General features: G+C 47.0%; 1 protein-coding gene across 2 annotated transcripts in view; it reads left to right on the forward strand.

The window, feature by feature from the left end:
- Window positions 1-25,247, forward strand: part of ankfn1b (ankyrin repeat and fibronectin type III domain containing 1b) — a 296,743-nt gene extending 271,496 nt beyond the window's left edge. For both annotated transcript variants that reach the window (XM_014158873.2, XM_014158871.2), the window contains 18 exons: window positions 1,093-1,303; window positions 1,947-2,154; window positions 3,839-4,036; window positions 5,043-5,156; window positions 5,287-5,384; window positions 7,071-7,161; window positions 9,196-9,303; window positions 11,515-11,614; window positions 17,911-18,043; window positions 18,273-18,392; window positions 18,857-19,072; window positions 21,807-21,973; window positions 22,111-22,261; window positions 22,621-22,789; window positions 23,130-23,296; window positions 23,551-23,758; window positions 23,989-24,671; window positions 24,907-25,247. In XM_014158873.2, the coding sequence (XP_014014348.2) occupies window positions 1,093-1,303; window positions 1,947-2,154; window positions 3,839-4,036; window positions 5,043-5,156; window positions 5,287-5,384; window positions 7,071-7,161; window positions 9,196-9,303; window positions 11,515-11,614; window positions 17,911-18,043; window positions 18,273-18,392; window positions 18,857-19,072; window positions 21,807-21,973; window positions 22,111-22,261; window positions 22,621-22,789; window positions 23,130-23,296; window positions 23,551-23,758; window positions 23,989-24,671; window positions 24,907-25,227 (3,463 nt within the window). In that variant the 3' untranslated portion in view covers window positions 25,228-25,247. The remainder of the gene's footprint in view (window positions 1-1,092; window positions 1,304-1,946; window positions 2,155-3,838; window positions 4,037-5,042; window positions 5,157-5,286; window positions 5,385-7,070; window positions 7,162-9,195; window positions 9,304-11,514; window positions 11,615-17,910; window positions 18,044-18,272; window positions 18,393-18,856; window positions 19,073-21,806; window positions 21,974-22,110; window positions 22,262-22,620; window positions 22,790-23,129; window positions 23,297-23,550; window positions 23,759-23,988; window positions 24,672-24,906) is intronic.
- Window positions 25,248-27,238: the final 1,991 nt, after the last annotated feature.

Here is a 27,238-nt window from a genome sequence, read left to right on the forward strand (position 1 = left end):
AAAAAGGAAAAAAAGATTTATACTTGTACTTTTACTTTTGATGCTTAAACGTCTGCTCAAACGGTTTCTGACCGTTTGAGCAGACACATGCACATTTGTGGCCTGCTGGAGGTCATTTTGCAGGGCTCTGGCAGTGCTCCTCCTGCTCCTCCTTGTACAAAGGCAGAGGTAGCGGTCCTGCTGCTGGGTTGTTGCCCTCCTACGGCCTCCTCCACGTCTCCTGATGTACTGGCCTGTCTCCTGGTAGCGCCTCCATGCTCTGGACACTACGCTGACAGACACAGCAAACCTTCTTGCCACAGCTCGCATTGATCTGCCATCCTGGATGAGCTGCACTACCTGAGCCACTTGTGTGGGTTGTAGACTCCGTCTCATGCTACCACTAGAGTGAAAGCACCGCCAGCATTCAAAAGTGACCAAAACATCAGCCAGGAAGCATAGGAACTGAGAAGTGGTCTGTGGTCTCCACCTGCAGAACCACTCCTTTATTGGGGGTGTCTTGCTAATTGCCTATAATTTCCACCTGTTTATTCCATTTGCACAACAGCATGTGAAATGTATTGTCAATCAGTGTTGCTTCCTAAGTGGACAGTTTGATTTCACAGAAGTGTGATTGACTTGGAGTTACATTGTGTTGTTTAAGTGTTCCCTTTATTTTTTTGAGTAGTATATATTTAAAACCAATTACTTTTAGACTTTTACTCAAGTAATATTTTACTGGGTGACTTTTACTTGAGTCATTTTCTATTAAGGTATCTTTACTTTTACTGAAGTATGACAATTGGGTACTTTTTCCACCACTGGTGCAAGTGATTCAAAAATACCAGAAGTACAACAAATACTCACCCCATTCACACTGTTGTTCCAGTGGCTCAGTGGGTAAGACCTAGCAACACCAGGCTTTTTGGGTTTGATTCCCTCATGGTCCACAAATACTGAATATACTATAGTTACCACTATAAACTCTGAGTCACTTTGGATAAAAGCATCTGCTAAAGTAGCATACAAAGACCGATACAATTGATACTAATACTCACCAAAACCTTTCGCCCTCCTCTGCCCCTATCCAACCCCTCCCATGTCTCCCCACAGGGCCGACTCAGCCAAGATGAACCAGCGAGAGATGCGAGAGCCTCATCCTCCTCCCATCCGGAACAAGTCCACCAGTCTGTCATCCCCCAGTGCCGCCCGCCGCCTGTACAGGAACCTGTCAGGGAAGTTCCGTGTGGGCAACCTGCCTGGCCTGGAAGACAGTGTGGTGTCGGGACGGGGCGATAAGGAGCGCCTTCGCAAGTCCACTATGGTGAGGGACACAGGGTCAATACAGGTTAAACACAGGCTCAACACAGGTTAAACACAGGCTCAACACAGGTTAAACACAGGTTAAACACAGACTCAACACAGAATCAACACAGGCTCAACACAGAATCAACATAGGCTCAATACAGAATCAGCACAGGCTCCATACAGAATTAACAAAGGCTCAATACAGAATCAACACAGATTCAATACAGAATCAACACCGGCTCAATACAAAATCAACACAGGCTCAAGAGAGAATCAACACAGGCTCAATAGAGAATCAACACAGACTCAATACAGAATAAAAATCGGCTCAATACAGAATCCACACAGGCTCAGTACAGAATCCACACAGGCTCAATACAGAATCAAAACAGGCTCAATACAGAATCAACACATGCTCAATACAGAATCAATACAGACTCAATACATAATCAACACAGAATCAACACAGGCTCAATACAGAATAAGCGCAGACTCAATACAGAATCAACGCAGACTCAATACAGAATCAACACAGACAAAAAACGAAATACAGATGAGACACATGCAAGATACAGACTCATCACAGACACAACACAGACTCAATACAGACACAACACAAGCCCCTAACACCTCATTAAACATGTGTTGATGTGTGTTAGTTCCAGAGTAACGAGGCGCTGTTCGAGGCGGTGGAGCACCAAGAGATGGACCTGGTGCAGTTACTCCTGTCCCAGTACAGTACGGAGGAGCTGGACCTCAACACCCCTAACAGTGAGGGCCTGCTGCCCCTGGACATCGCAGTCATGACCAACAACGTACCCATGGCCAGGCTGCTGCTCCGCGCCGGAGCCAAGGAAAGCCCCCACTGTGGGTACCTGTTCTGGCTGGCTGGTTGGCTGGCTTGCTGGCTGACTGGCAGACTAGCTGTATTCGTTCTGTCTGACTTTCTGTCTAGCCCACTTGCACGCCTGCTCCTTAGCTTATAGCATCATAACAGTTGTTTATTGAAGAAAATATGGAGCATGCTCCATCCTCATGTACCACAGTATGAATAGGGCCTTTAGGTACAGATCTAGGATCAGCTTACCCTCCCCAAATCCTAACTCTTCGAATGCAAAACTGACTTTAGATCAGCGTCTAAAAGTAACTTAATCCTCACTCCGGCAAGCGCGGCCGTCGTCATGGAAACCGCGCCCGCTGCCACGGCAACCAGAGCAGCTGTCACAGTAAGCAGAACAGCCAACCTCTCACGACGCACCGAACAACAGCGTGCTCCTACACTACAGAGCATGTCAAAGTTGACTGTTGTTGTCTCTCAGTCTGGCAGCGAGAGAAGAAAGAGTGACAGACGAAAAACATAGGGGCGCTAAAGGAGGCGTCGTTATGGCATTATGATGCAATATTAGTCATCTCCATAAGGTTCTGCCGCCTGTGATCTAGCAGCCTCCACCGTCTCACCCTCTGCTAATGATTAGGCCTCGCCGAGCGCTCCCAGACTATTTGTGTTTGCGCTCCCTTTCCAGAACCTATCCAGACATTTTATAAAGGTATCACCAAATTGAAAACACTTGAATGGAAAGTGGTGTTTACTGAAGTTTGCTCTTTGATTGCTCTCCGGAGCCCAAACAACACATGAAGAAAAAAAGAGAGGGAACGAGAAATAGGGAGGGAGGAGAGAAATAAAGGGTTCTCCCGTCAAACCCCAACCAGGATACCGCGTCGGCGTTTTTATAAGAGCGTTCTAATCAGACTCCATCTGAGGAGAATTGAGATCAAAGACAATGCAGTGCTTTCGTTAGGCTTTGAACGAAAGCTCCGAAAAGCCATTGATTCTGCTGCAGGAGACTTCACAGAGTCTGTCTGCGGCTCCCTGAGACAGAGACATACTGAGACATACTGTAGACATACTGTCTCAGACACAGACATAGGGAGACAGACATAGGCATTCATAGACACCATCTAGACTCATAGCGGTCGTCCCCTGTGGCTCAGATGGTACAAGAAATATAACGAAACACAGAGATACATACTGAGGCATGCATGAACACAGTTAAGTGAGACACAGTGACACGTTGAAGTTCAGGGAGACTGAGCTACGTAGTAAGACAGGGGGATCTATAATAACGTAGTTATACCTCTGTCTTACAGCACCGACAAAACCGTTTTCTCATCATTTTGGGTGTCCCCTTGAAATCCCTGCACCACAGAGGAACCAAACCCCGCCTGTCCACACTTAGTTTCATGACCCCATTTTCTCTGTCATTTTAACTCTGAATGATGTCACCCTTAAAGAGTGACTGCGCAGTTAAATGGGATTTAATGAGGAATTTGCGTTAGTGCCTCTGACAAACAGAGACATTAAAAAGGCTTGAGGGTTTTACCAGTGGATTATGGGAAAAGAGGGGGAGGTTTTCTTAGAATGAAAGGATACCTGCACGATCCTTTATTCGCCCAAGTGATGCTATTATTTCCAAGAGCACGGCTGGTAATGTGTCGATCGTTGCCTTAGTGTGTAATCCAAATTACAACTGTGTGTGTTTGTGCCCTGCAGTTGTGAGCCTGGAGGGCCGTGCGGTGCACCTGGCCACGTTGGTCCGTGAGGCCGAGCAGCGTGTGGGGGACTTGCAGGCCCAGGTGCGGAGTGAGTTCCCCGGGGAGCGGGAGGCGTCGGACCATGAGAGGCAACTCAAGGCCTGGGAGTGGAGGCACCGGCTCTTCAGACGCATGCAGACGGGCTTTGAGCATGCCAGTCAGTAGACACACACACACACACACACACACCCGGACACACACGGACACACACGCCATAACACACATTATACACACACTACTTTGTGCCACTTAATTGTAAAATATGCTGTGTGTGTGTGTGTGTGTGTGTGTGTGTGTGTGTGTGTGTGTGTGTGTGTGTGTGTGTGTGTGTGTGTGTGTGTGTGTGTGTGTGTGTGTGTGTGTGTGTGTGTGTGTGTGTGTGTGTTAGATATTTTGGAGCCAGAGATCATGTGATAGGCTCCACTTGAAGTACAGTTGGGGCCCAGATCTTTCCAGCGTCGCCTTGATTTCCATTTTTTTGGTTCTTTTTTTTTTGGTGGCATTCTGTCTGGGCTGAGCTGTTAATAGGTTCCACGTTGTGATGGCTGGGACAGAGCGGGGTGTGTGTGTGTGTGTTCATGCTTATATGTGTGAGCACATGCATGTGTGAGTAGGCCTATGTGTGCGTGCGTGTGTTTGTGTGTGTGTGCGCACGTCTGGGGTGTGTGTGTAGTGCGTCTATGTTCCCTCTTTAACTTTTTATAGGCATTTCTTGACACGCGTGGTGGTAGGTAGACAGACAGCCCCTTTACACCCTACTCAATCTGGACTTTGATGCATAGAGGAGTTCTTCATTACTTTACATACTCCATGCTTTTATGACCAGACACATTTTGTAGGCTTTTCTCAGGCACTCAAACACAGTAGTGAAATTCTTCAGATAGAGGAAGGTGCATGTTAGGATTATGAATAAAGAAAAAAAGACGTCTTTGAGTGATTGAACACTGTATGTAGCTGTGTTACTGCAAGTCGACCGATGAATGATTGTAAAGTGCGATATCAATGTAGATGACTGCTGGGTATGTGACATATTCTATCAAACCACTAACATTTCAGACTTTTTGTCAGCCCTGATTGACTCTCACTGACTCACTGAATAACAGTGTTGAAGCCCTAAAAAGCAAGCAATACCAGATAATATCAAGATGTTTGTCCGTCCACAGGCCCTCCGGATGTTCCCAGCTCTGTCCGTCTGTCTGTCAGTAGCAGCTCCAGTCTGAGGGTGGACTTCCAGGAGCCTCTCAGTGTCAACTCTGCGGTAGTCACCAAGTACAAAGGTCAGCACCCGTTACATGCTACTTGCAATGCTTACTAATAAGACATGAAGTCCTGTTTATTATTCTATAGAGATTGGGAGGAAAGTAGGTATGAAATGCACTAATGTAACTGTGTGTGTGCGCTCCACAGTGAGTTGGAGCAGTTCCCCTTCCCTCAGTCCTCTGTTGGGTGAGGTGCTAGTAGAGGACACCAGTCTACTGCAGTGCAACATTACTGACCTCACACGCGTGAGTATATATTCATGTTCAGTAGGGCACGCCGTACCAAAACGCTTTGCAACAAAAAAAACAGCATTCTACACTCTAATTGGACAAGTTTAGATAGCACCGTTTTATTTAACCAGGTAAGTTGACAGAGAACACATTCTCATTTACAGCAACGACTTGGGGAATAGTTACAGGGGAGAGGAGGATGAATGAGCCAATTGTAAGCTAGGGATGGTTAGGTAACTGTGATGGTATAAGGGCCAGATGGGGAATTTAGCCAGGGTTAACACCCCTACTCTTACGATAAGTGCCATGTGATCTTTAGTGACCACAGAGAGTCAGGACACCCGTTTAACGTCCCATCCAAAAGACAGCACCCTACACAGGGCAATGTCCCCAATCACTATCCTGGGATATATATTTCTTTTTTTGGGGGGGAGAGGAAACAGTGCCTCCTACTGGCCCTCCAACACCACTTCCAGTAGCATCTGGTCTTCCATCCAAGGACAACCCTGCTTAGCTTCAGAAGCAAGCCAGCAGTGGGATGCAGGGTGCTATGCTGCTGGCATACCTATTTTATTCACTTTTTTCCCTACTGAACACAACACAGGGCTATTCCAAAGCCCTGATGTTTTTCTCCCCCAGCTATCAATGAATAATTTCATTTCCATCAAATCTTACATCCAAGTTAAATACCTCAGCTAGAGAGGCAAACACACACACACACACACACACACACACACACACACACACACACACACACACACACACACACACACACACACACACACAGGTCCATCACATCAGAGTGATGCTCAATCAGAATGTCAAAATGTCACCATGTCTCAGTCAGATCGACACTTTCCCATGTGTCTGAAAAGCACATTTCCAATGCTTCCACCTCAGGCCTTATAAAGGCCGCCAGTGATGGCATACAGCTACACTTTCCCCATTTACGGGTGAGAAAGCAACACACAAAAACACAACAGTTAGCTTTCCAACAGCTGGTAGCTTTGACCGATAAAAACATTTAGAAGGCCACTATTCCACATGAAGGGCCATGATAGGAATCACATATGTGTCTGAGCCACTCGGTTAGATGTCACATTGTTAAGGCCTTTTATCATGTGATACTTTCTGTACTCCAAAAATTCTGTTTCCTTTCTAGTCACTAGTCATCTGAGCACACACTCTATAAACACACACTCGCACACACGTAACACGCACACACATTTAAATTAAGGCAGAAAGAGTTAGAGCTCTGTAAAATAAACTGCTCAAACACATTTCATTGTTTAAAATCGCAGCTCCCGTCATTGCATAAGGGAGCTCAGCCAGACACACACACGCAAACAATACATAACCTGATTTATGATTTTCATTTTAGACGGGCACATAGACAGACAGACGCTCCGGGGACATTATTGTGCAGGAGAAATCCCCCGGTGCATATAGGTCCTCTAGGCTCTGTCGCCATGCCGCCCACACACACACAGACAGTATGAGGACATGCAGGGACAAACATTACCACCCAATGTATATGCTATGAAAGACAATACATAATTTGTCAACTGCATCACAATTAGAGACACTTTATCGCAAATAATTCAAAAGACCCTTTAATAATAATAATATTTCATTTATTTTGTTTCATTTATTTCATAGTGCATTGTGCTAATGCCATCTCTTTGTGCTGTTCTGTGACAGGGAGAATATTACTATTTCCAGGTGTCTGCCTTCAACATGAAGGGATGGGGTCCTGCCCAGAACTCCACCCCATCCTGCGCCTCCCCTTCCAGTAAGTCCACCTCTCTATCCCCTCATCTGTGTGTCGGTTCGTGCGTGCATTGGGCTGTTCTCATTAAACCCGCATCAAGCGTGTCGTCTGAGCCGAATTTCCAACGCCAACGTCATTTCAGCAATGCTTAACTCCCTCTTACCAACGTCCATGGTATTGGGTGGTTAGGAGGTTGGTGGTTGGCAGCTAGACCCCCCCTGGCCAGAAGCAGGGTGCCGGACCCTCGTCTAATGCCGGACGTCAGTGTGTGTAACCTTAGCTGTGTGTTTGGACTAATGAGATCAGCCAATGGGTGGTGTGAAGTCATCCAATTCAACAGCTGAGGAGATGAATGGTCAGAACACCTCTGCCTCTCTCCTTCTCTCTCTTTCTCTCCTTCCCTCTGTCTTTCAAAGGCTGTCTCTCTTCCTGTCTCTCCCTGTCTCTTTCTCACTCTCTCGATCGCTTGATCTTTCGATCACTCTCGATCTCTCTCTTCCTCCCATCTCTCTCGCTCTCCCAGTGAGGACACAAGGAGAGGAAGCCAAATTAGATTATTGAGATGTACCCGACCCTCAGTCGTTTCCACATTCCGAGTGGGATTCCCGACATCGTGGTGTGGGATGAGTTTTAGAGCTTGTGCATAAAAACCTCAAAGTGCGTCAACTGCTGTTGACTTTTCCTTTCAACACCTGACCAAACTGAATGTCCATGGTGGGAGAGAGAGCGAAAGGAAACTGCAGTGTATGACAGCAGAATAGACAGTGTGTACTCCTGCGTTTAGAACACGTTCAATATGTGTGTGTTATTGTGTATGTCACCTACATATTTGCTTGTCTGCACTTGTTTGTGGGTGTTCATTTTAAGCATGTTTGTGTGTTTCTGGCCTTGTGTAAAAAGGTGTAAACACATACGAACATACCAATGTGTGTATGAATTTGCCTGTGCAAGTCTGTGTAGTGTGTAGAGCATGTCTGTATCTCTCCCTGTATATATGAGAGAGAAAGAGAGAGAGAGAAAGTGAGGGAGAGAGAGTCAGCCTGGGCTTTCCCTCTCTCTCCCCCCAACCACCTCCTCCCCCCCTCTCTCCCCTCCCTCCGAGCTAATTTCGATGGTTGCGTGTTTGTGTTTTCCATTTGGGCTACCACTGGAAATATTTGCATGTCTGTGAGAGCTGGGGCCGTAAAGGCCCAACAGTGGGGCCCTTATACGAGGACCTCTCTCTCCGCCGGGGCCATTAAAGAGGCTAGTTGTCCAGTCAGGACAGGAACCTTTCCGGGAATAGAGCTCACGGTGTTTCACCCAGCCTCCAGGGGCCCACGGGGGATAACCAAGACGCCGCTGTTGCTGCCGTCTTATCACCAGCACATCGTCCTCCCTCCTTCCTTTTCTACTCCTCCGCGGGCCACTGCTGCCACACTCTCTCTATCTAGAGGGAGAGTCTATACTAAACTGTTTACCCCTTGTGTATACAGTGGGACTGAGGGAGAGATGTGTAGTGTGTCTGTCTATGTAGGGGGGTGTACAGTGTGTTTGTGTACTGTAGGCGATGTGTGTGTGTGTGTGTGTGTGTGTGTGTGTGTGTGTGTGTGTGTGTGTGTGTGTGTGTGTGTGTGTGTGTGTGTGTGTGTGTGTGTGTGTGTGTGTGTGTGTGTGCAGTATGTGGGCGGGGTGAGGCGTGTGGCGTGTTGCACTCCTGCATCTCTCAGTCGCCGTGTGTGCGCGTATGTATAGGGGGGAGAGGGAGGGACAGGTCTGCACACACTGAGTGCTCTCAGTCGGCTCGCTCCAAGTGGCAGCGGCAGCACACACTGGAGCTGTCTCTCCCTCTCTCCTTCTTAGCCAACCACAGCTTTCTCACACTGAGGTGGCACTGACACACACCATGTTTTTTTCCCCCCAGTATTTCCATGTAATGCAGGTTTATGATATTGATAGTTCACTGGCACAGTTTGCAGTGTGTGTGCCTTGCTCAAGGGCACAATGGCTGTAGGTGGCACCCCAGGTGGCACCACATTTGTATTTATTGTTCATTGTTTCTGTATGTATCTGCAGGTTGGAGGGAGATTGACGGCCGCGCACCTCGCCAGCGGGGACAGAAGGAGGCGCTAGACCAGCTACTGGGACAGATTAAAGAGACGCATCGCCACTGTGTGTGCCACGGTATAAAGAGTCTTCCCCATCTTCTCTTCTCGGCTATCTCGACATGTAGCATAAGTCATCTCTACTACTTATACAGGATCAGACCGTTCTGAATCCTCCTTAATGTGAAGGTTAGACTGGGGCTGTAGTAATCTGATCCTAGGTCTGTGGTTAAGGGAAACTTGAGTCCTGAACACTTTGTGCCACACTGAAATGAACCCCCATCTTTTCATAAGTAAGCCGTTTCCCCTAACTGAATAATGTTCCTTGGTCTCTCACTTGGAGTGGGAGCATATTCAAAGGCAAATAGATCTTGGGGATCTCACTCAATGCTTCACTGTGCTTTGGGTATGCTTCTTGTTCAATGGCTCCTTTTGCTTTTGTTTCCAAAATACCTCTTACAGTAAATTGGCTCGATAATTGAAGGCCTGATAACATAGAAGATTTTCTCTGGTGGTTGTGAATCCAGTTTCACAACAAAACAGTCAGTCAGTGGGCCTCCCGGGTGGCGCAGTGGTCTAAGGTGCCACCAGAGACTCTGGGTTCGAGTCCAGGCTCTGCCGCAGCCGGCCGCGACCGGGAGGCTCATGGGGCGACCAATTGGCCCAGCGTCGCCCGGGTTAGGGAGGGTTTGGCCGGCAGGGATATCCTTGTCTCATCGCGCACTAGCGACTCCTGTGGCGGGCCGGGCTCAGTGCACACAGACACGGTCGCTAGGTCTACGGTGTTTCCTCCGACACATTGGTGCGGCTGGCTTCCGGGTTGGATGTGCATTGTGTCAAGAAGCAGTGCGGCTTGGTTGGGTTGTGTTTCGGAGGACGCATGGCTCTCGATCTTCGCCTCTCCCGAGTCCGTACAGGAGTTGCAGCGATGAGACAAGACTGTAACTACTACTACCAATTGGATACCACGAAATTGGGGAGAAAAAGGGGTAAAATAAAAAAATAAAACAGTTAGTCAGTCAGCTCAGCCCTATATCGAAATGGTAGGATATATAGTATATGCATATACTGTATAGTAAACTATTACTATGTATAACCGTATATACCTACTGTATATACATAGCATAATGACGTAACATGTCACATATAGTAATCAGGGGAGTAGCAGCGTATACTATGCCTACTATATACGCATAATGATATAATGTATGTAGCATGTCATGTATAGTCATCAGTAATAATCTATATAATAGTCAGCATTCAGTCTCCTGGCCAGGCTTTTCCAGTTCACGCACGGTAGCTGAGGTCGTCTGTCCCAGGTCATGTTTGTTGTTCTTGTAGAGACGGAGCCTTGACTCTAGTTTGAGGGCTATAAATTAACACTGACTGGCTGCAGCCTGGTCCCCCTACAGGCCTCCGGGACCCCTGTCTGCTCCCCCCCCCCCCCAAAACTGCCCACCCGCACCCCCCTTCTCCAAACACTATTAATTCAACTGTGAAAGGGGCCTTGACTAACACAGGCACCCCAGCGGACGGCTATACCTGTCTGTCTTACTCAGTGTCAGGGCGGTAAGAGGGCTGTTGGAAAGGGGGGGCGAGGTGAACTGCAGCTCGTTTTCTTGTTATTCCACCACGACTCGTCTCATGAAAATAAAATGTGTTCATTTCTCCTGAATAGGGGATTTATTGACTTAAGTGGCCTGAGCCGGAGTGAGATTGCCTCAGGGCTTCTGTGTAGGGGGGGACCCCGCAGGTTCTAATGAATTGTAAAGCACATTATCTCACTTGCCCCCCCCCAGGCCCACTAAAAATAAACATGTCCCCTCAGAGAGAACTGACCTCCCTGTCAGTGAAAGACGAAGGGTTCACCCCTCCACCTCCTCCTCCTGTAACCCCCTGCCCCACCCTCCGTCCCCCCAGTACGTCTTTTTAGGTCTCTATATCTATATACGGCAGGCTCTGACACCTCCTGTCTGTCCAGGTAAACACACACACACACACCCAGCCCTCCTTTGTGACTGCACTTAGAATGGCTGGTTTCCTCTGGCCCTATAGTCTGCTTCAGAGTGTGTGTGAATGTGTCAACTGACCTAACCTGAATAGAACACATGAGATTACCGACACATTCCACTACACTACTGTGCATACACCTAAGCTGTGGGACACAGGATGCAATATCCATTCCTAACAGTGATGCACCAAAGAAAATTCTTACTGTAAATTCTTACTGTGTCTTTGGCTTGGTGCAGTAGTTCTATTAATCACTGTCTTGACCATCTCATCCTTTCAGAGCAGTGCAAAGCCCCTCCACACGTGAGGAAACATTCCGTATCCAAAAGCCTGCGCCACCTCTTCCAACCTACCAGCAAATTTGTCAAAAGCTTGAAACGGTATTTAAGCATTTTTACACCTTCTTATATCTACTGCCTTCCATCTTCACTTTCATGAGATTATTTATTTTCACACCTACAGCACCAGTCAAAAGTTTGGATACACCTACTCATTTAAAGGTTTTTCTTTATTTGTACTATTTTCTACATTCTATAATAATAGTGAAGACATCAAAACTATGATATAACATATATGGAATCATGTAGTAACCAAAATAGTGTTAAACAAATCAAATATATTTTATTTTTTAGATTTTTCAAAATAGCCACTCTTTGCCTTGATGACGGCTTTGCACACTCTTGGCATTCTCTCAACCAGCTTCATGAGGTAGTCACCTGGAATGCATTTCAATTAACAGTGGTGCTTTGTTAAAAGATGATTTGTGGAATTTATTTCCTTCTTAACTTCTATGGGCTAGGTGGGACGCTTGCGTCCCACCTACTCAACAGCCAGTGTAATACCGTGGCGCGATATTCAAATACCTAAAAAATGCTAAAACTTCAATTTTTCAAACATATGACTATTTTACACCATTTTAAAGACAAGACTCTCGTTAATCTAACCACACTGTCCAATTTCAAAAAGGCTTTACAATGAAAGCAAAACATTAGATTATGTCAGCAGAGTACCCAGCCAGAAATAATCAGACACCCATTTTTCAAGCTAGCATATAATGTCACATAAACCCAAACCACAGCTAAATGCAGCACTAACCTTTGATGATCTTCATCAGATGACAACCCTAGGACATTATGTTATACAATACATGCATGTTTTGTTCAATCAAGTTCATATTTATATCAAAAACCAGCTTTTTACATTAGCATGTGACTAGCATGTGACTAGCATTCCCACCGAACACTGCCGGTGAATTTACTAAATTACTCACGATAAACGTTAACAAAAAGCATAACAATTATTTTAAGAATTATAGATACAGAACTCCTCTATGCACTCGATATGTCCGATTTTAAAATAGCTTTTCGGTGAAAGCACATTTTGCAATATTCTCAGTAGATAGCCCGGCATCACAGGGCTAGCTATTTAGACACCCAGCAAATGTAGCACTCACCAAAGTCAGATTTACTATAAGAAAAATGTTATTACCTTTGCTGTCTTCGTCAGAATGCACTCCCAGGACTTCTACTTCAATAACAAATGTTGGTTTGGTTCAAAATAATCCATAGTTATATCCAAACAGCGGCGTTTTGTTTGTGCGTTCAAGACACTATCCGAAAGGGTAAATAAGGGTGACGAGCATGGCGCAATTCGTGACAAAACATTTCTAAATATTCCATTACCGTACTTCGAAGCATGTCAACCGCTGTTTAAAATCCATTTTTATGCCATTTTTCTCGTAAAAAAGCGATAATATTCCGACCGGGAATCTGCATTTAGGTAAACAGAGGAAAGAAAATAAGCATTCGGTCGACTCGGGCACGCGCCTAAGCCCACAGTACTCTGACCAGCCACTATCCAAACGCGATAAAGTGTTTCAGCCAGAGCCTGCCTCGATATCATTCAGCTTTTTCCCGGGCTCTGAGAGCCTATGGGAGCCGTAGGAAGTGTCACGTTATTGCAAAGATCCTCAGTCTTCAATAAAAAGAGCCAAGATAAAACACACCTTGTCAGACAGGCCACATCCTGCATGGAATCTTCTCAGGTTTTGGCCTGCCATATGAGTTCTGTTATACTCACAGACACCATTCAAACAGTTTTAGAAACTTTAGGGTGTTTTCTATCCAAAGCCAATAATTATATGCATATTCTAGTTACTGGGCAGGAGTAGTAACCAGATTAAATCGGGTACGTTTTTTATCCAGCCGTGTCAATACTGCCCCCTAGCCCTAACAGGTTAACAATAACGAGGCTATATACAGGGGCACCGGTACCGAGTCAGTGTGCTAGTTGAGGTAATCTGTATATGTAGGTGGGGGCGAAGTGACTATGCATAAGTAACAAACAAACAGGGAGTAGCAGCAGTGTACAAAGGGGGAGGGGGGTCAATGTAAATTGTCCGGTTGCAATTTTATCAATTGTTCAGCAGTCTTATGACTTTGGGGTAGAAGCTGTTGAGGAGCCTTTTGGTCCTAGACTTGGCGCTCTGGTACTGCTTGCCGTGCGGTAGCAGAGAAAACAGTCTATAACTTGGGTGACTAGAGTCTCTGACAATTTTATGGGCTTTCCTCTGACACTGCCTATTATATAGGTCCTGGATGGCAGGAAGTTTGGCCCCAGTGATGTACTGGGCCGTACGCAGTACCCTCTGTAGCGCCTTACGGTCAGATGCCGAGCAGTTCCCATACCAGGCGGTGATGCAACCGGTCAGAATGCTCTCGATGGTGCAGCTGTAGAAACTTGAGGCTCTGGGGACCCATGCCAAATCTTTTCAGTCTCCTGAGGGGGAAAAGGTTTTGTCGTGCCCTCTTCACGACTGTTTTGGTATGTTTGGTATGTTTGGACCATGATAGTTCGTTGGTGATGTGAAAACTCTCGAACCACTCCACTACAGCCCTGTCAATGTTAATGGGGGCCTGTTCATAACATTGCATAGTGCAGAAAATACACGAGAGTTCAGGGGCCTTCCTTTAACAAAGTTAACCATTTTCACTGTAGTGCGCAAAACGTCTTTCAAGCTGTCAGGCATTCCCCTTGGCAGCAAGAGCCTCTCGGTGGATGCTGGATGCAAGTGGCGTCGGGAGCAACTGCTTGCACGCTCATTACCATGGGCACCCTCAATGATTGACTCCGCTGTCCTGGCGTCGTGAGGGAGCTTGTTCCACCATTGGGGTGCCAGAGCAGCGAACAGTTTTGACTGGGCTGAGCGGGAACTGTGCTTCCGCAGAGGTAGGGGGGCCAGCAGGCCAGCGGTGAATGAGCGCAGTGCCCTCGTTTGGGTGTAGGGACTGATCAGAGCCTGAAGGTACGGAGGTGCCGTTCCCCTCACGGTTCCGTAGGCAAGCACCATGGTCTTGTAGCGGATGTGAGCTTCAACTGGAAGCCAGTGGAGAGAGCAGAGGAGCGGGGTGACGTGAGAGAACTTGGGAAGGTTGAACACCAGACGGCTGTGGCGTTCTGGATGAGTTGTAGGGATTTAATGGCACAGGCAGGGAGCCCAGCCAACAGCGAGTTGCAGTAATCCAGACGGGAGATGACAAGTGCCTGGATTAGGACCTGCGCCGCTTCCTGTGTGAGGCAGGGTCGTACTCTGCGAATGTTGTAGAGCATGAACCTACAGGATCGGGTCACCGCCTTGATGTTAGTGGAGAACGACAGGGTGTTGTCCAGGGTCACGCCAAGGTTCTTACCACTCTGGGAGGAGGACACAATGGAGTTGTCAACCGTGATGGCGAGATCATGGAACGGACAGTCCTTCCCCCGGAGGAAAAGCAGCTCCGTCTTGCCGAGGTTCAGCTTGAGGTGGTGATCCGTCATCCACACTGATATGTCTGCCAGACATGCAGAGATGCGATTCGCCATCAGAAGGGGGAAAGGAGAAGATTAATTGAGTGTCGTCTGCATAGCAATGATAGGAGAGACCATGTGAGGATATGACAGAGCCAAGTGACTTGGTGTATAGCGAGAATAGGAGAGGGCCTAGAACAGAGCCCTGGGGGACACCAGTGGTGAGAGCACATGGTGCGGAGACAGATTCTCGCCACGCCACCTGGTAGGAGCGACCTGTCAGGTAGGACGCAATCCAAGCGTGGGCCGCGCCGGAGATGCCCAACTCGGATAGGGTGGAGAGGAGGATCTGGTGGTTCACAGTATCAAAGGCAGCAGATAGGTCTAGAAGGATGAGAGCAGAGGAGAGAGAGTTAGCTTTAGCAGTACGGAGAGCCTCCGTGACACAGAGAAGAGCAGTCTCAGTTGAATGACCAGTCTTGAAACCTGACTGATTTGGATCAAGAAGGTCATTCTGAGAGAGATAGCAAGAGAGCTGGCCAAGGACGGCACGTTCAAGAGTTTTGGAGAGAAAAGAAAGAAGGGATACTGGTCTGTAGTTGTTGACATCGGAGAGATCGAGTGTAGGTTTTTTCAGAAGGGGTGCAACTCTCGCTCTCTTGAAGACGGAAGAGACATAGCCAGCGGTCAAGGATGAGTTGATGAGCGAGGTGAGGTAAGGGAGAAGGTCTCCGGAAATGGTCTGGAAAAGAGAGGAGGGGATAGGGTCAAGTGGGCAGGTTGTTTGGCGGCCGGCCATCACAAGACGCGAGATTTCATCTGGAGAGAGGGTGGAGAAAGAGTTGAAAGCACAGGGTAGGGCAGTGTGAGCAGGACCAGCGGTGTTGTTTGACTTAACAAACGAGGATCGGATGTCGTCGACCTTCCTTTCAAAATGGTTGACGAAGTCATCCGCAGAGAGGGAGGAGGGGGAGGGGGAGGAGGATTCAGGAGGGAGGAGAAGGTGGCAAAGAGCTTCCTACGGTTAGAGGCAGATGCTTGGAATTTAGAGTGGTAGAAAGTGGCTTTAGCAGCAGAAACAGAAGAGGAAAATGTAGAGAGGAGGGAGTGAAAGGATGCCAGGTCTGCAGGGAGGCGAGTTTTCCTCCATTTCCGCTCGGCTGCCCGGAGCCCTGTTCTGTGAGCTCGCAATGAGTCGTCGAGCCACGGAGCAGGAGGGGAGGACCGAGCCGGCCTGGAGGATAGGGGACATAGAGAGTCAAAGGATGCAGAAAAGGAGGAGAGGAGGGTTGAGGAGGCAGAATCAGGAGATAGGTTGGAGAAGGTTTGAGCAGAGGGAAGAGATGATAGGATGGAAGAGGAGAGTGTAGCGGGAGAGAGAGAGCGAAGGTTGCGACGGCGCAATACCATCCGAGTAGGGGCAGAGTGAGAAGTGTTGGAGGAGAGCGAGAGGGAAAAGGATACAAGGTAGTGGTGGGAGACTTGGATGGGAGTTGCAATGAGATTAGTGGAAGAACAGCATCTAGTAAAGATGAGGTCAAGCGTATTGCCTGCCTTGTGAGTAGGGGGGGAAGGTGAGAGCGTGAGGTCAAAAGAGGAGAGGAGTGGAAAGAAGGAGGCAGAGAGGAATGAGTAAAAGGTAGACGTGGGGAGGTTAAAGTCACCCAGAACTGTGAGAGGTGAGCCATCCTCAGGAAAGGAATTTTGTAGAATTCTTTGAAGTACCATCAAGCGCTATGATAAAACTGGCTCTCATGAGGACCACCACAGGAAAGGAAGACCCAGAGTTACCTCTGCTGCAGAGGATACGTTCGTTAGAGTTACCAGCCTCAGAAATTGCAGCCCAAATAAATGCTTCACAGAGTTCAAGTAACAGACACATCTGAACATCAGCTGTTCAGAGGAGACTGCGTGAATCAGGCCTTCATGGTCAAATTTCTTCAAATGAACCCCTACTAAAGGACAACAATAAGAAGAAGAGACTTGCTTGGGCCAAGAAACAGGAGCAATGGACATTAGACTGGTGGAAATCTGTCCTTTGGTCTGATGAGTACAAATTTGAGATTTTAGGTTTCAACCGTCGTGTCTTTGTGAGACGCAAAGTAGGTGAACAGAGGATCTCTGCATGTATGGTCCCACCGGGATGCATGGAGGAGGAGGTGTGATGGTGTGGGGATGCTTTGCTGGTGACACTGTCTGTGATTTATTTACAATTCAAGGCACACTTAACCAGCATGGCTACCACATCATTCTGCATCGATACACCATCCCATCTGGTTTGCGCTTAGTGGGACTATCATTTGTTTTTCAACAGGACAATGACCCAACACACCTCCAGGATGTGTAAGGGCTATTTGAACAAGAAGGAGAGTGATGGAGTGCTGCATCACATGACCTGGCCTCCACAATCACCCGACCTCAACCCAATTGAGATGGTTTGGGATGAGTTGGACCGCAGAGTGAAGGAAAAGCAGTCAACAAGTGCTCAGCATATGTGGGAACTCCTTCAAGACTGTTGGGAAAGCATTCCAGGGAAGCTGGTTGAGAGAATGACAAGTGTGTGCAAAGCTGTCATCAAGGCAAAGGGTGGCTACTTTGAACAATCTAAAATCAAAAATATATTTTGATTTGTTTAACACTTTTTGGTTACTACAGGATTCAATATGTGTTATTTCATTATGTTGATGTCTTCACTATTATTCTACAATGTAGAAATAAAGAAAAACCCTTGAATGAGTAGGTGTGTCCAAACTTTTGACTGGTACTGTATAAATGCTACGAATGCCACAAAATATAATCTCAAATGCCGTTCTACGTATAGGCTATTGTGAGAATGAATAGTTCAAGGAGACCAACTAACTGACTCTGATTTGTCTCTTTGGTCCTCCAGAGGTCTCTACTTGACGTCTATATTCTACCGAGATGACAACGTACTTGTGACGCCTGAGGACCAGATCCCTATCGTAGAGATAGATGACTCCTACTCCAGCTCACTGATGCAGGACTTCCTATGGTTCACTAAGGTAACATACAGACTAGTTCCATACCTAACCATTCGCATTTTAGGTGGTAACGGTTGGTACATTCTGGGACTTACAGTACTTCAAAGAATTCTACAAAATTGCTAACATGCTAACAACGTGGTACTCAGAGTTGCTTGCTTTAATGAGTCCTAAAGAAATAAACAAGAATTGATTATTGCTGCGCAATTACCATTTTATCCTAAATGCTTGTATGTTTCTCCATCCCCAGGTGTCCTACCTATGGGAGGAGATTCCGTGGCTGCAGCAGTGTCTCAGCCCCTCCCAGTCTTCCTGCTCCTGCACCCTCCAGACACGCCTCAAGATGCTGCAGGCCGTATCCCAACTACAGGTACGTCCTTACCCATCAATACTGTTATAAACATGACATAACACCTTAATACATAACACCTTAAATGGCAGGGAGATATCCTAGCGGTTAAGAGCGTTAAGCCAGTAACCGAAAGGTCACCGGTTTGAATCCCCATGCCGACAAGGTAAATAATCTGCTGATGTTCCATTGAGCAAGGCACTTCACCCGAATTGCTCCTGTAAATCGCTCTGGATAAAAGGGTCTGCTAAATGACTTTAACTGTAAATGTTAGTAACACCCTTATAACCACTCATGGTCATTTATTACTAGTTACCACTGATAACATGGTCAAAACCATAAAATCTTGATTAAAAAAACATAACTCCTCTCTAAAACCATGACATATTGATCAAATATTGGTCAGAACCATCAAATGTTAGTTGAAACCATTCTGGTCAAAACCATGTGTCTTTGAAAAGGTCTTTTTGGGGATGTTTTTGCAGGGAATGCTGGGAACTCAGGACCTGGGTCAGGTTTATTTTGAGCCAATCAAAGACAAGCATGGCAACGCTCTGCTGGTGTTGCTGAGGGACATGAACGTGTGTCCCAGTCTGGACGGGGTGAAGTGGACACATCTGTGTAAGCTTCAGCTTCAACGCAAGTCCATCTCGTCCCCCGAGGAGCCCACGGCCCTGGACACGCTGCTCATCACCCTCCACGTATGTCCCAACCCACTACAACCTCTGGCGTTTAGAGCTTAGCAATGTAACGTTAGTGACACCGAGACCCTTTTCCTTAAACATTACAGAATCCCCAGAGAATAAGGTGAAGTCATTTGAAATAGCTAATTGGATTGAGTTTGAATCTGAAGAAAATTACGCAAGCTTTAGGTATTCATTTGAACAGCGTACAAATTAGCATGTTTAAAAGAGGCTAAGGCTGCATTCATACCAAACCAAAACCACAATGTAACCACAACAGTTCCCTATATTTACCCTTCACCACATTGTATGTGTTTATTTTAATTGTACACACGGCAATCTGCTGCCTGTCATGCCAATGTGCATGTCACTTGTATCTAAGTAGTCTATCAAGCTATCAAGCTAGTCCAGACATTTAGTCACAGCAGACATCAGGTCCAATGGATCCATGCCAGCAAAACAGCTCCTGTAATCTCCTGTATGCTCAAATTCCCTGAAACACCATTCATTTAAATAAGAGTCTTTCAGACATACAGCGCAATTTTAAAGTATTCAGACCCCTTGACTTTCTCCACATTTTGTTATGTTACAGCCTAATTCTAAAATGGATTAAATAAAACATTTTCCTCATCAATCTACACACAATACTCCCATTTTTGTAAATGTATTACAAATAAAATACAGAAATACCTTATTTCTATAAGTATTCAGACCCTTTACTATGAGACTTGAAATTGAGCTTACAGTAGCTACATCCTGTTTCCATTGATCATCCTTGAGACGTTTCTACAACTTGATTGGAGTCCACCTGTGGTAAATTCAATTCGATTGGAAATGATTTGTAAAGGCACACACACACACACCTGTCTACATAAGGTCCAACAGTCGACAGTGCATGTCAGAGCAAAAACCAAGCCATGAGGTTGAAGGAATTGTCCGTAGAGCTCCGAGACAGGATTGTGTCGAGATACAGATCTGGGGAAGGGTACCAAAAAAAATCTGCAGCGTTGAAGGTCCCCAAGAACACAGTGGCCTCCATCATTATCATATGGAAGAAGTTTGGAACCACCAAGACACTTCCTAGAGCTGGCTGCCCGGCCAAACTGATCAATAGGGGGAGATGGGCCTTGGTCAGGGTGGTGACCAAGAACCCATTGGTCACTCTGACAGAGCTCCAGAGTTCCTCTGTGGAGATGGGAGAACCTTCCAGAAGGACAACCATCTCTGCAGCACTCCACCAATCAGGCCTTTATGGTAGAGTGGCCAGACGGAAGCCACTCCTCAGTAAAAGGCACATGACAGCCCGCTTGGAGTTTGCCAAAAGGCACCTAAAGGACTTAGACCAAGTGATTCTCTGGTCTGATAAAACCAAGATTGAACTCTTTTGCCTGAATGACAAGCATCACATATGGAGGAAACCTGGCACCTGGCATCCCTACAGTGAAGCATGGTGGTGTCAGCATCATGCTGTGGGGATGTTTTTCAGCGACAAGGACTGGGAGACTAGTCAGGATCGAGGGAAAGATGAATGGAGCACAGAGAAAGTACAGAGATATCCTTGATGAAAACCTGCTCCAGAGCATTCAGGACCTCAGTCTGGGGCGAAAGTTTACCTTCCAATAGGACAATGACCCTAAGCACACAGCCAGGACAACACAGGAGTGGCTTTGGGACAAGTCTGGCCCACCCAGAGCCTGGACTTGAACCCGATCGCACATATCTGGAGAGACCTGAAAATAGATAAATAGCTGTGCAGCGACGCTCCCCATCCAACCTGACAGAGCTTGAGAGGATCTTCAGAGAAGAATGGGAGAAACTCCCCAAATAAAGGTGTGCCAAACGTGTAGCGTCATACCAAAGACTCAAAGCTGTAATCGCTGCCAAAGGTGATTCAACAAAGTACTGAGTAAAGGGTCTGAATACTTATGTAAATGTGTTTCAGTTTTTACTATTTAATACATTTGCAAACATAAAAAAAAATGCTTTGTCACTATGGGGTATAGTGTGTAGATTGATGAGGGAAAAATACAATTTAATCAATTTAAGACTAAGGCTGTAACGTAACAAAATGTGGAAAAAGCCAAGGGGTCTGAATACTTTCCGAATGCACTGTACTTTACAAACATACATTTTCATTAAGTAGTTCTCAGAATTTAAAATCGATAGGTTTACCAAACAATTATCAATTAAGAGCAGTTGGCTTTAGTAATAGTAAAATGTATTTTAACAAATGTGAAGACAATCATATCAAAAGTGATGTGATCATTGCATTGTGAAAGCAATTACTTCATATGAACATGTATTGCAATGTGAAACATGTATTTCTAGATGAAACTCTGATTAATAAGTTTAGTGAAAAAGTGATTGTATGATTTTGTGTGTTATACTTAGTCAACTGAAATTGTGTTTTTGAAGCAACTGCCATTTTAAGGATCTGTTTTCAATTTTGTACTAAGCATTGTGAAAATGCACCAAAGCGATAGAAAGAAACTGTAAATATAGCTTATGATGCCAAATATGAACGAATTATATGATTGAAAACATATGAAATGCATTGTACGGTTATTATTTCACATGAACTTTTAAAAAAAGACAAAAGACCACAGACTGGAGCAAGCTGATCCTCAAAGCCCTCAAAGCAACAACAACATCTAAATAAATGACATCAAAATAAACTATTTCAAAGGCCATCCCAGACATCAACAACAGCTGTCTCATGCCTTTCCCGTCTGGTTCCCATCGTCTATTTCAGGAGAAGCTGGCGTACCACAGACGGAGCAGGAAGCTCCTCTCCCCAGGCCTGTACCTGGGCTACCTGAAGCTGTGTAGCTCTGTGGACCAGATCAGAGCCCTGGTGCCTCAGAAGCTACCCAACGTCCTCTGTCATGCTAAGATACGAGACAACTGTAATGTGTCTAGGTGAAGTACCTGGATACCAGCCACTGGGGTTTATCAGTGAATTCATTGATTTCATGTTATGGTGTTGTTATTGAAATACTAGCCATTGTCTGTAATATAATTGTAACTGTGTGTGTTTGCGTGTGTGTGTGTAACAGGGAGGAGTGGCAGTGGCTGCAGGCCCTCAGTTCTCTGGAGGAGTCTCTGGAGATGGACCAGGATGTGCAGAGCGCTCCACACCGCCTCCTACAGGACCTACGCAGCGCTGCCAAGGACCTCATGGCCCACATGAACATCCCTGTCAGCCAGGTCAGCACTCATCCATCCACCCAGCCATCCATCCACCCAGAATTCCATCCATCTATCAACTCATCCATTCCATCCGTCCATCCGTCTGTCCATCCATCCATCACTGCAAACATGTACTGTAGGTTGGGTGGAATGCGGTTATGCCAGCGCTTCCAAAGGCTTCTTATGGGAATGGGTTGCTTGTAGATCCTGAGCCTTCTAAAACAGAAGCAATGACAGTAACACCCAAAGATGACCACAGCAACAACCTATAGTTCTACAGTAGCTGGAATACATTTTAAGCATCCTTCCATCCATCTATCCATTACATGGCATCAATGTCATAGTTGTGACTCAGTATGCTGTCCCCGCTGTCCCAGGTGCAGGACTTCCGTATCTACGCCCAGGAGGTGTTGGAATTTGGGGACAAGGTGTCCTTCCTGCTACTTCTGCCCCCCTCAGACGACGTGTGTACGGCCCCCGGCCAGAACAACCCCTATTCCCCCCGATCAGGCTTCCTCACCCTGCCTCTGCAGATCTTTGAGCTGGGTCAGTACTGCTCTGTCTAGTAGGATTTCCTTATGTCTTCCAATTACTGTTATTTATTCAACTATGGTCATTCAGTTGACATCCGATTGATTGGCCTATTGTGACTTTAAATTGTTTGTGCAGTTGACTCAAATTAATTAATGCTTGAGACTGTTGGGAGAGTGTGCACTAAACCCAAAGCAATTAAAAGCATTAAAAAGTGAAACGTATCTGAAGTGCACTTATCAGTAGTCAAAAAGGTGGAAAAGGTGTTTGTATTTTTCTATCAGCTATTTAGTCTTTTTTAAATCTAGATAATAAGTCTGTCCTGTGCCCTTTTCTATCCTGTCCACGTCTACAGTTCACTTTGATGCCTACTGCCCCAGCTTCATAGGGCAGTACTGCCGTGTGTCTGCCCTGCTGGAGCTGGAGTCGCTCATGTCCCAGCAGACCCTGAGGGAGGCCTTCTCTGAGACGGAGCTCCACGCTGCCAAGCAGAAACACCAGCAGGTCCAGGAGCACATGCAGGTAGGTGGGAGTCATAGCTGAGCTAACCGTAACCTAGATATCCTGATCTGGATGTAGTCTCCAATTGCTCCATAATAATGGAAACTACAGTCATATCAGAGCTAAGCAAGCATCACGCAAGAAGCTTAAAGACCACCTGGAGCTCATTTGTAGCACATGGCGTTTCAAAGAGCACAAAAAGTAAACAATATTGCATTTGAAAGAGCATTAAAAGTTAACAATGTTTTTTTCCTGCATGTTTCCCCCTATTACAGCAAATGGAGGAGGTGTGGCGGGAGGCGCGGTGGATCATGGACGCCCTGCAGTATGCCCGCTACAAGCAGCCCACCGGGGCCATTTCCCTGGCCTGGATCATCCACTTCTCCAGCGACGCGGAGCCCGACACGCCCCGCTCCACCTCCTCCCAGCCAGACTACCTTCCCTCACCCATGCCCTCCCCCGAACCCAGCCGCAAGCACTCTGGTAAGACCCCGAGAACCTATCTTATAGGGGGCATAGACAGTGCAAGGGTTTTTTCCTCCTGATCACACAGTCTTGTGGTGTACGGTCCATTTTACTAGAAAATAAGTGATTGTTTGTGTATGTGTGGCTTATACAAAGGTGAATGGTTGTGTGTGTTTTACCCACAGGGGGATGATTGTGTGTGGTTGACCTAAAGATGAATAATTGTGTTTTTTGTTTCTCCCTCACAGTAGACTTCCACGGTCTCTCAGATGAAGAGGGTTCCTCTGAGGTCTTCCTCACCACTGACAGCGACTATGACTCTAGCCGTGCCCAGAGCCCCCGCGAGTTGGACCTTCTGCCCCCCTCGCCCCTCTCCTCCTCCGGCGGCGGTGTGGGAGGAGGGGGTGGAGGGGGTTCAGGGACAGGAGCGCTGAGAGACTCCACCCCAGACGTGCTCCAGGCCTCGGAGCCCCAGACAGGCCCTACCGGCGAACAACGGCTGAGCGGAGGGGGGCCCGGTGGGGAGAGGCGGAGGGGCAGGGGGGGTCCCATGGAGCTCTTCGACAGCGACTTCATCCTACCCAGCAGGCAGATCGAACTACTGAGGATCACGGAGAAGAGGCAGGCCTTCTGTGTGAGAACCAGTAGTCTTGAATTCCCCTCTTCCTCTGGTGGTCATACTGCACACTCACCCTCACCATCCTCCTCTCCCCATCGCCGCTGGCACCGACCCTCCTCTGTGGACCGCTGCTGCCCTGCTGAGCGATGCCTGACGCACCCCCAGCCCCCCGCCCGCACCCTGTCAGAGGACAGCGGCACCCAGAGGCTCTCAGGTTCCCCCTCGCCCGGTGCCCACAGGAAAGGCTGGCACGCCACGCTCCGGGTGTACCCGCAGTACCGAACCGGGCTCCCCAAGGAAACCAGTGTCAAGGTATGTGGAACTTGGCTTGAGGATGTCCGGGTTTAATGAATTGTTGTTCATGTTTGGGTAACTCTTTAATTTGGGTATCCAATTATGAAACTGTCATAACTCTGCCCCAGTTGTAACATTGAAACCCCTTTTGACCATTCACATTCTGCTTAATCTGATTGCCTCTGTTCCTCTTTCTCTTCCACTCTCTATCCCTCCCCTCATCTCTCTGTCTCTCTCTCTCCCTCCCTCCCAGCTGCGGGTGACACCAGGCACGTCGGCCAGGGAGATGGTCCAGCTGGTGGTGCAGGAGATGAACGCGGTGTCGCGCCGGCTCCTCAGTGGTAGCAGTAGCAGTAGTAATGGAGGGGGAGCGGAGGGGGAGAAGTGTCTGTACAGCCCTGAGCAGCTGGAGCACTTTGGACTGGTGCTGGTGGTGGACGGCAGGGAGAAGTGGCTCCAGGATGACTTCTGTCCCCTGGAGCTGCAGAACCCCTGGCTCCGGGGCAAGCTGTGTGTCCGCATCAAGGAGTACTCGCCCCTGGCACTGCAGTACAGCAGGGCGACTACTGTCTGAAACTAAGGGGTGGGGAAGGATTCGGGGGGGGATTTAGGTCTGGACTACTCGATGGAGGTTCCTCCTTTGGAAATGTTGGGACATTAACTTTTAACGTTTTACATGGGCCAAAGCGAGGCAGCCTAGCTGGGATGAACTTCCACTGGAATTTTCTCACATTTTCTCCCTCTCTTTCTCTCTTTCAAACTTTTTTCCTCTTCGGTTGTTTTTACCATCCAGCTACTGTAGCTACAGAGCATAGACGGTGGTTTTATGTTTGTTTGTTAGTTGTTAACTGAAATGCTGCTGTGAGACTCTGTTTCGATGAAGTCTCTTCCCACCCCATGTAAACTACACTTTCTTCCTCAATACTCACCTGGACATCAAATGTACAAAAGGAAATGGAAAACTGTTGTTATTATATTATTTGCTTCACCAAACGTCAAAGCCCAAAAAAGGGATGTGACGTGAGGAAGATTAATGAATGAATGCTACCGCGCTTTGGCATGGGGCGTGATTGACTGCAACACATTTTGGCGCCTGCGTTGCCAGAACGCCACGGTATCGTCATCTGCAGCCACATGCGGGCGGACAAGCCTTTTCCTATGAACTTTTCCTATGAACTCTCTCTCTCCCTCTCTCTCTCTCTCATTCCAAGAGGCTGTTGGCTGCAACCCTGCAGCCGGCCTTCCCGACGTTCCCAGGATGTGGGCCCTGGACTCTTCCCAGAGGGCCCAGCGTGAGGGAAGGGGGCTGGCGTCTCCCAGCTCGGGACATAATCTGGAATCTGCCCTGCGGTTTGACCTCTAAGTTTGTCACTCTGTCAGACTCGCCTCCCCTGGCCACTGTTGTAACTTTTGGGAAGGAGAGAGCCAGGAGTACAGAGGATTACACATAAGAGGGAGGGAGGGAGGGAGAGAGAGAGAGAGAGAGAGAGGGAGGCTGCAATGTCTTTGGGATTCTGGCACTTACTTTCTGGTGTTTCTTTTTCGTCCTGAGTGCAGGAGAAAATACTTTGTACATGGCGACACCCGCCGATCTGTGGTGAAGTCATAAAACAAACCATCATCTCATCCAACTCAGCCATCGAAAAGGCATAGAAAGCAGATTTGGATTTTTGAAAAACAAAACCCAAACAGGAACAAAGAAAGAGAAGCAATACTTTACTTCCACGTGGTTTTTCTCGTTTGTTTCTTTGTGTTTCGAGACGATTGTACACCTTCCAGAATTCGTGAAAAGTCTGGGCCATACTAGCCATGTGCTAACCGATAGCCAGTGCAGTCTGACCCAGGCCGCTGGTACTCCAGTCCGACCATTAAGAGGTGTTTGTCTCCTCATTGGGGGTCTGTTCGTCTGTACAGTGCTGTAAGTACTCCAATGGAAATAGGATTGGCCAAGTTGCTCTTCGACATGACGCTATAGGCTCCTTCCGCTCACAGTAACTGCAGGCTTTGGTTTTAGTCTAGCACTTGTCTTCATGTTCATTAGGTAGAAAGGCAAAACCTTCAATGCACTCCTTCTTTGGACTTAAATAGCATTTGAAAAGGTTAAAAAATAAGGCGTATCAACCACGTATGAAAGACCCTGGTTGAATATGATGACTGAAATGAAAGCCTGCACTTACTGTAACATTGTGGGTCCAGAAAAGTTTAAACCTGTTCTTGAACCTTCTACCCTTGTTCTAGTCTTTCCTTAGACGTGGTTGTGTTCACCGAGCCTGATATAAGTGTTTACAGAGTTCCGTTTCCTTTATCCTCCCCAAAAACGTGTGTTTACATATAACTACAAAAAAAATAGTCTTAAAGAGCAACTGATGTGAAGTTGTAATTGAAAAGTATTGGTTTTACTGACGGTTTGAATTCTTCTGTTTGCGCTTAGATGTATCTTTAATTCACATTGTTAAAGACGTTTTTTTTTTACAAGGGCAAACTGCAAAAAACAACTTCAATATAGAGAAAAACTGGACTGAATGTATCTACTGTTAGACGTCGGGCTGCTGGGTCTGTCAAGAGTACAGAAGTCAGAGGTCAAT

This window comes from Salmo salar, chromosome ssa19 (genome assembly GCF_905237065.1).
Source record: "Salmo salar chromosome ssa19, Ssal_v3.1, whole genome shotgun sequence".
Taxonomy (NCBI): domain Eukaryota; kingdom Metazoa; phylum Chordata; class Actinopteri; order Salmoniformes; family Salmonidae; genus Salmo; species Salmo salar.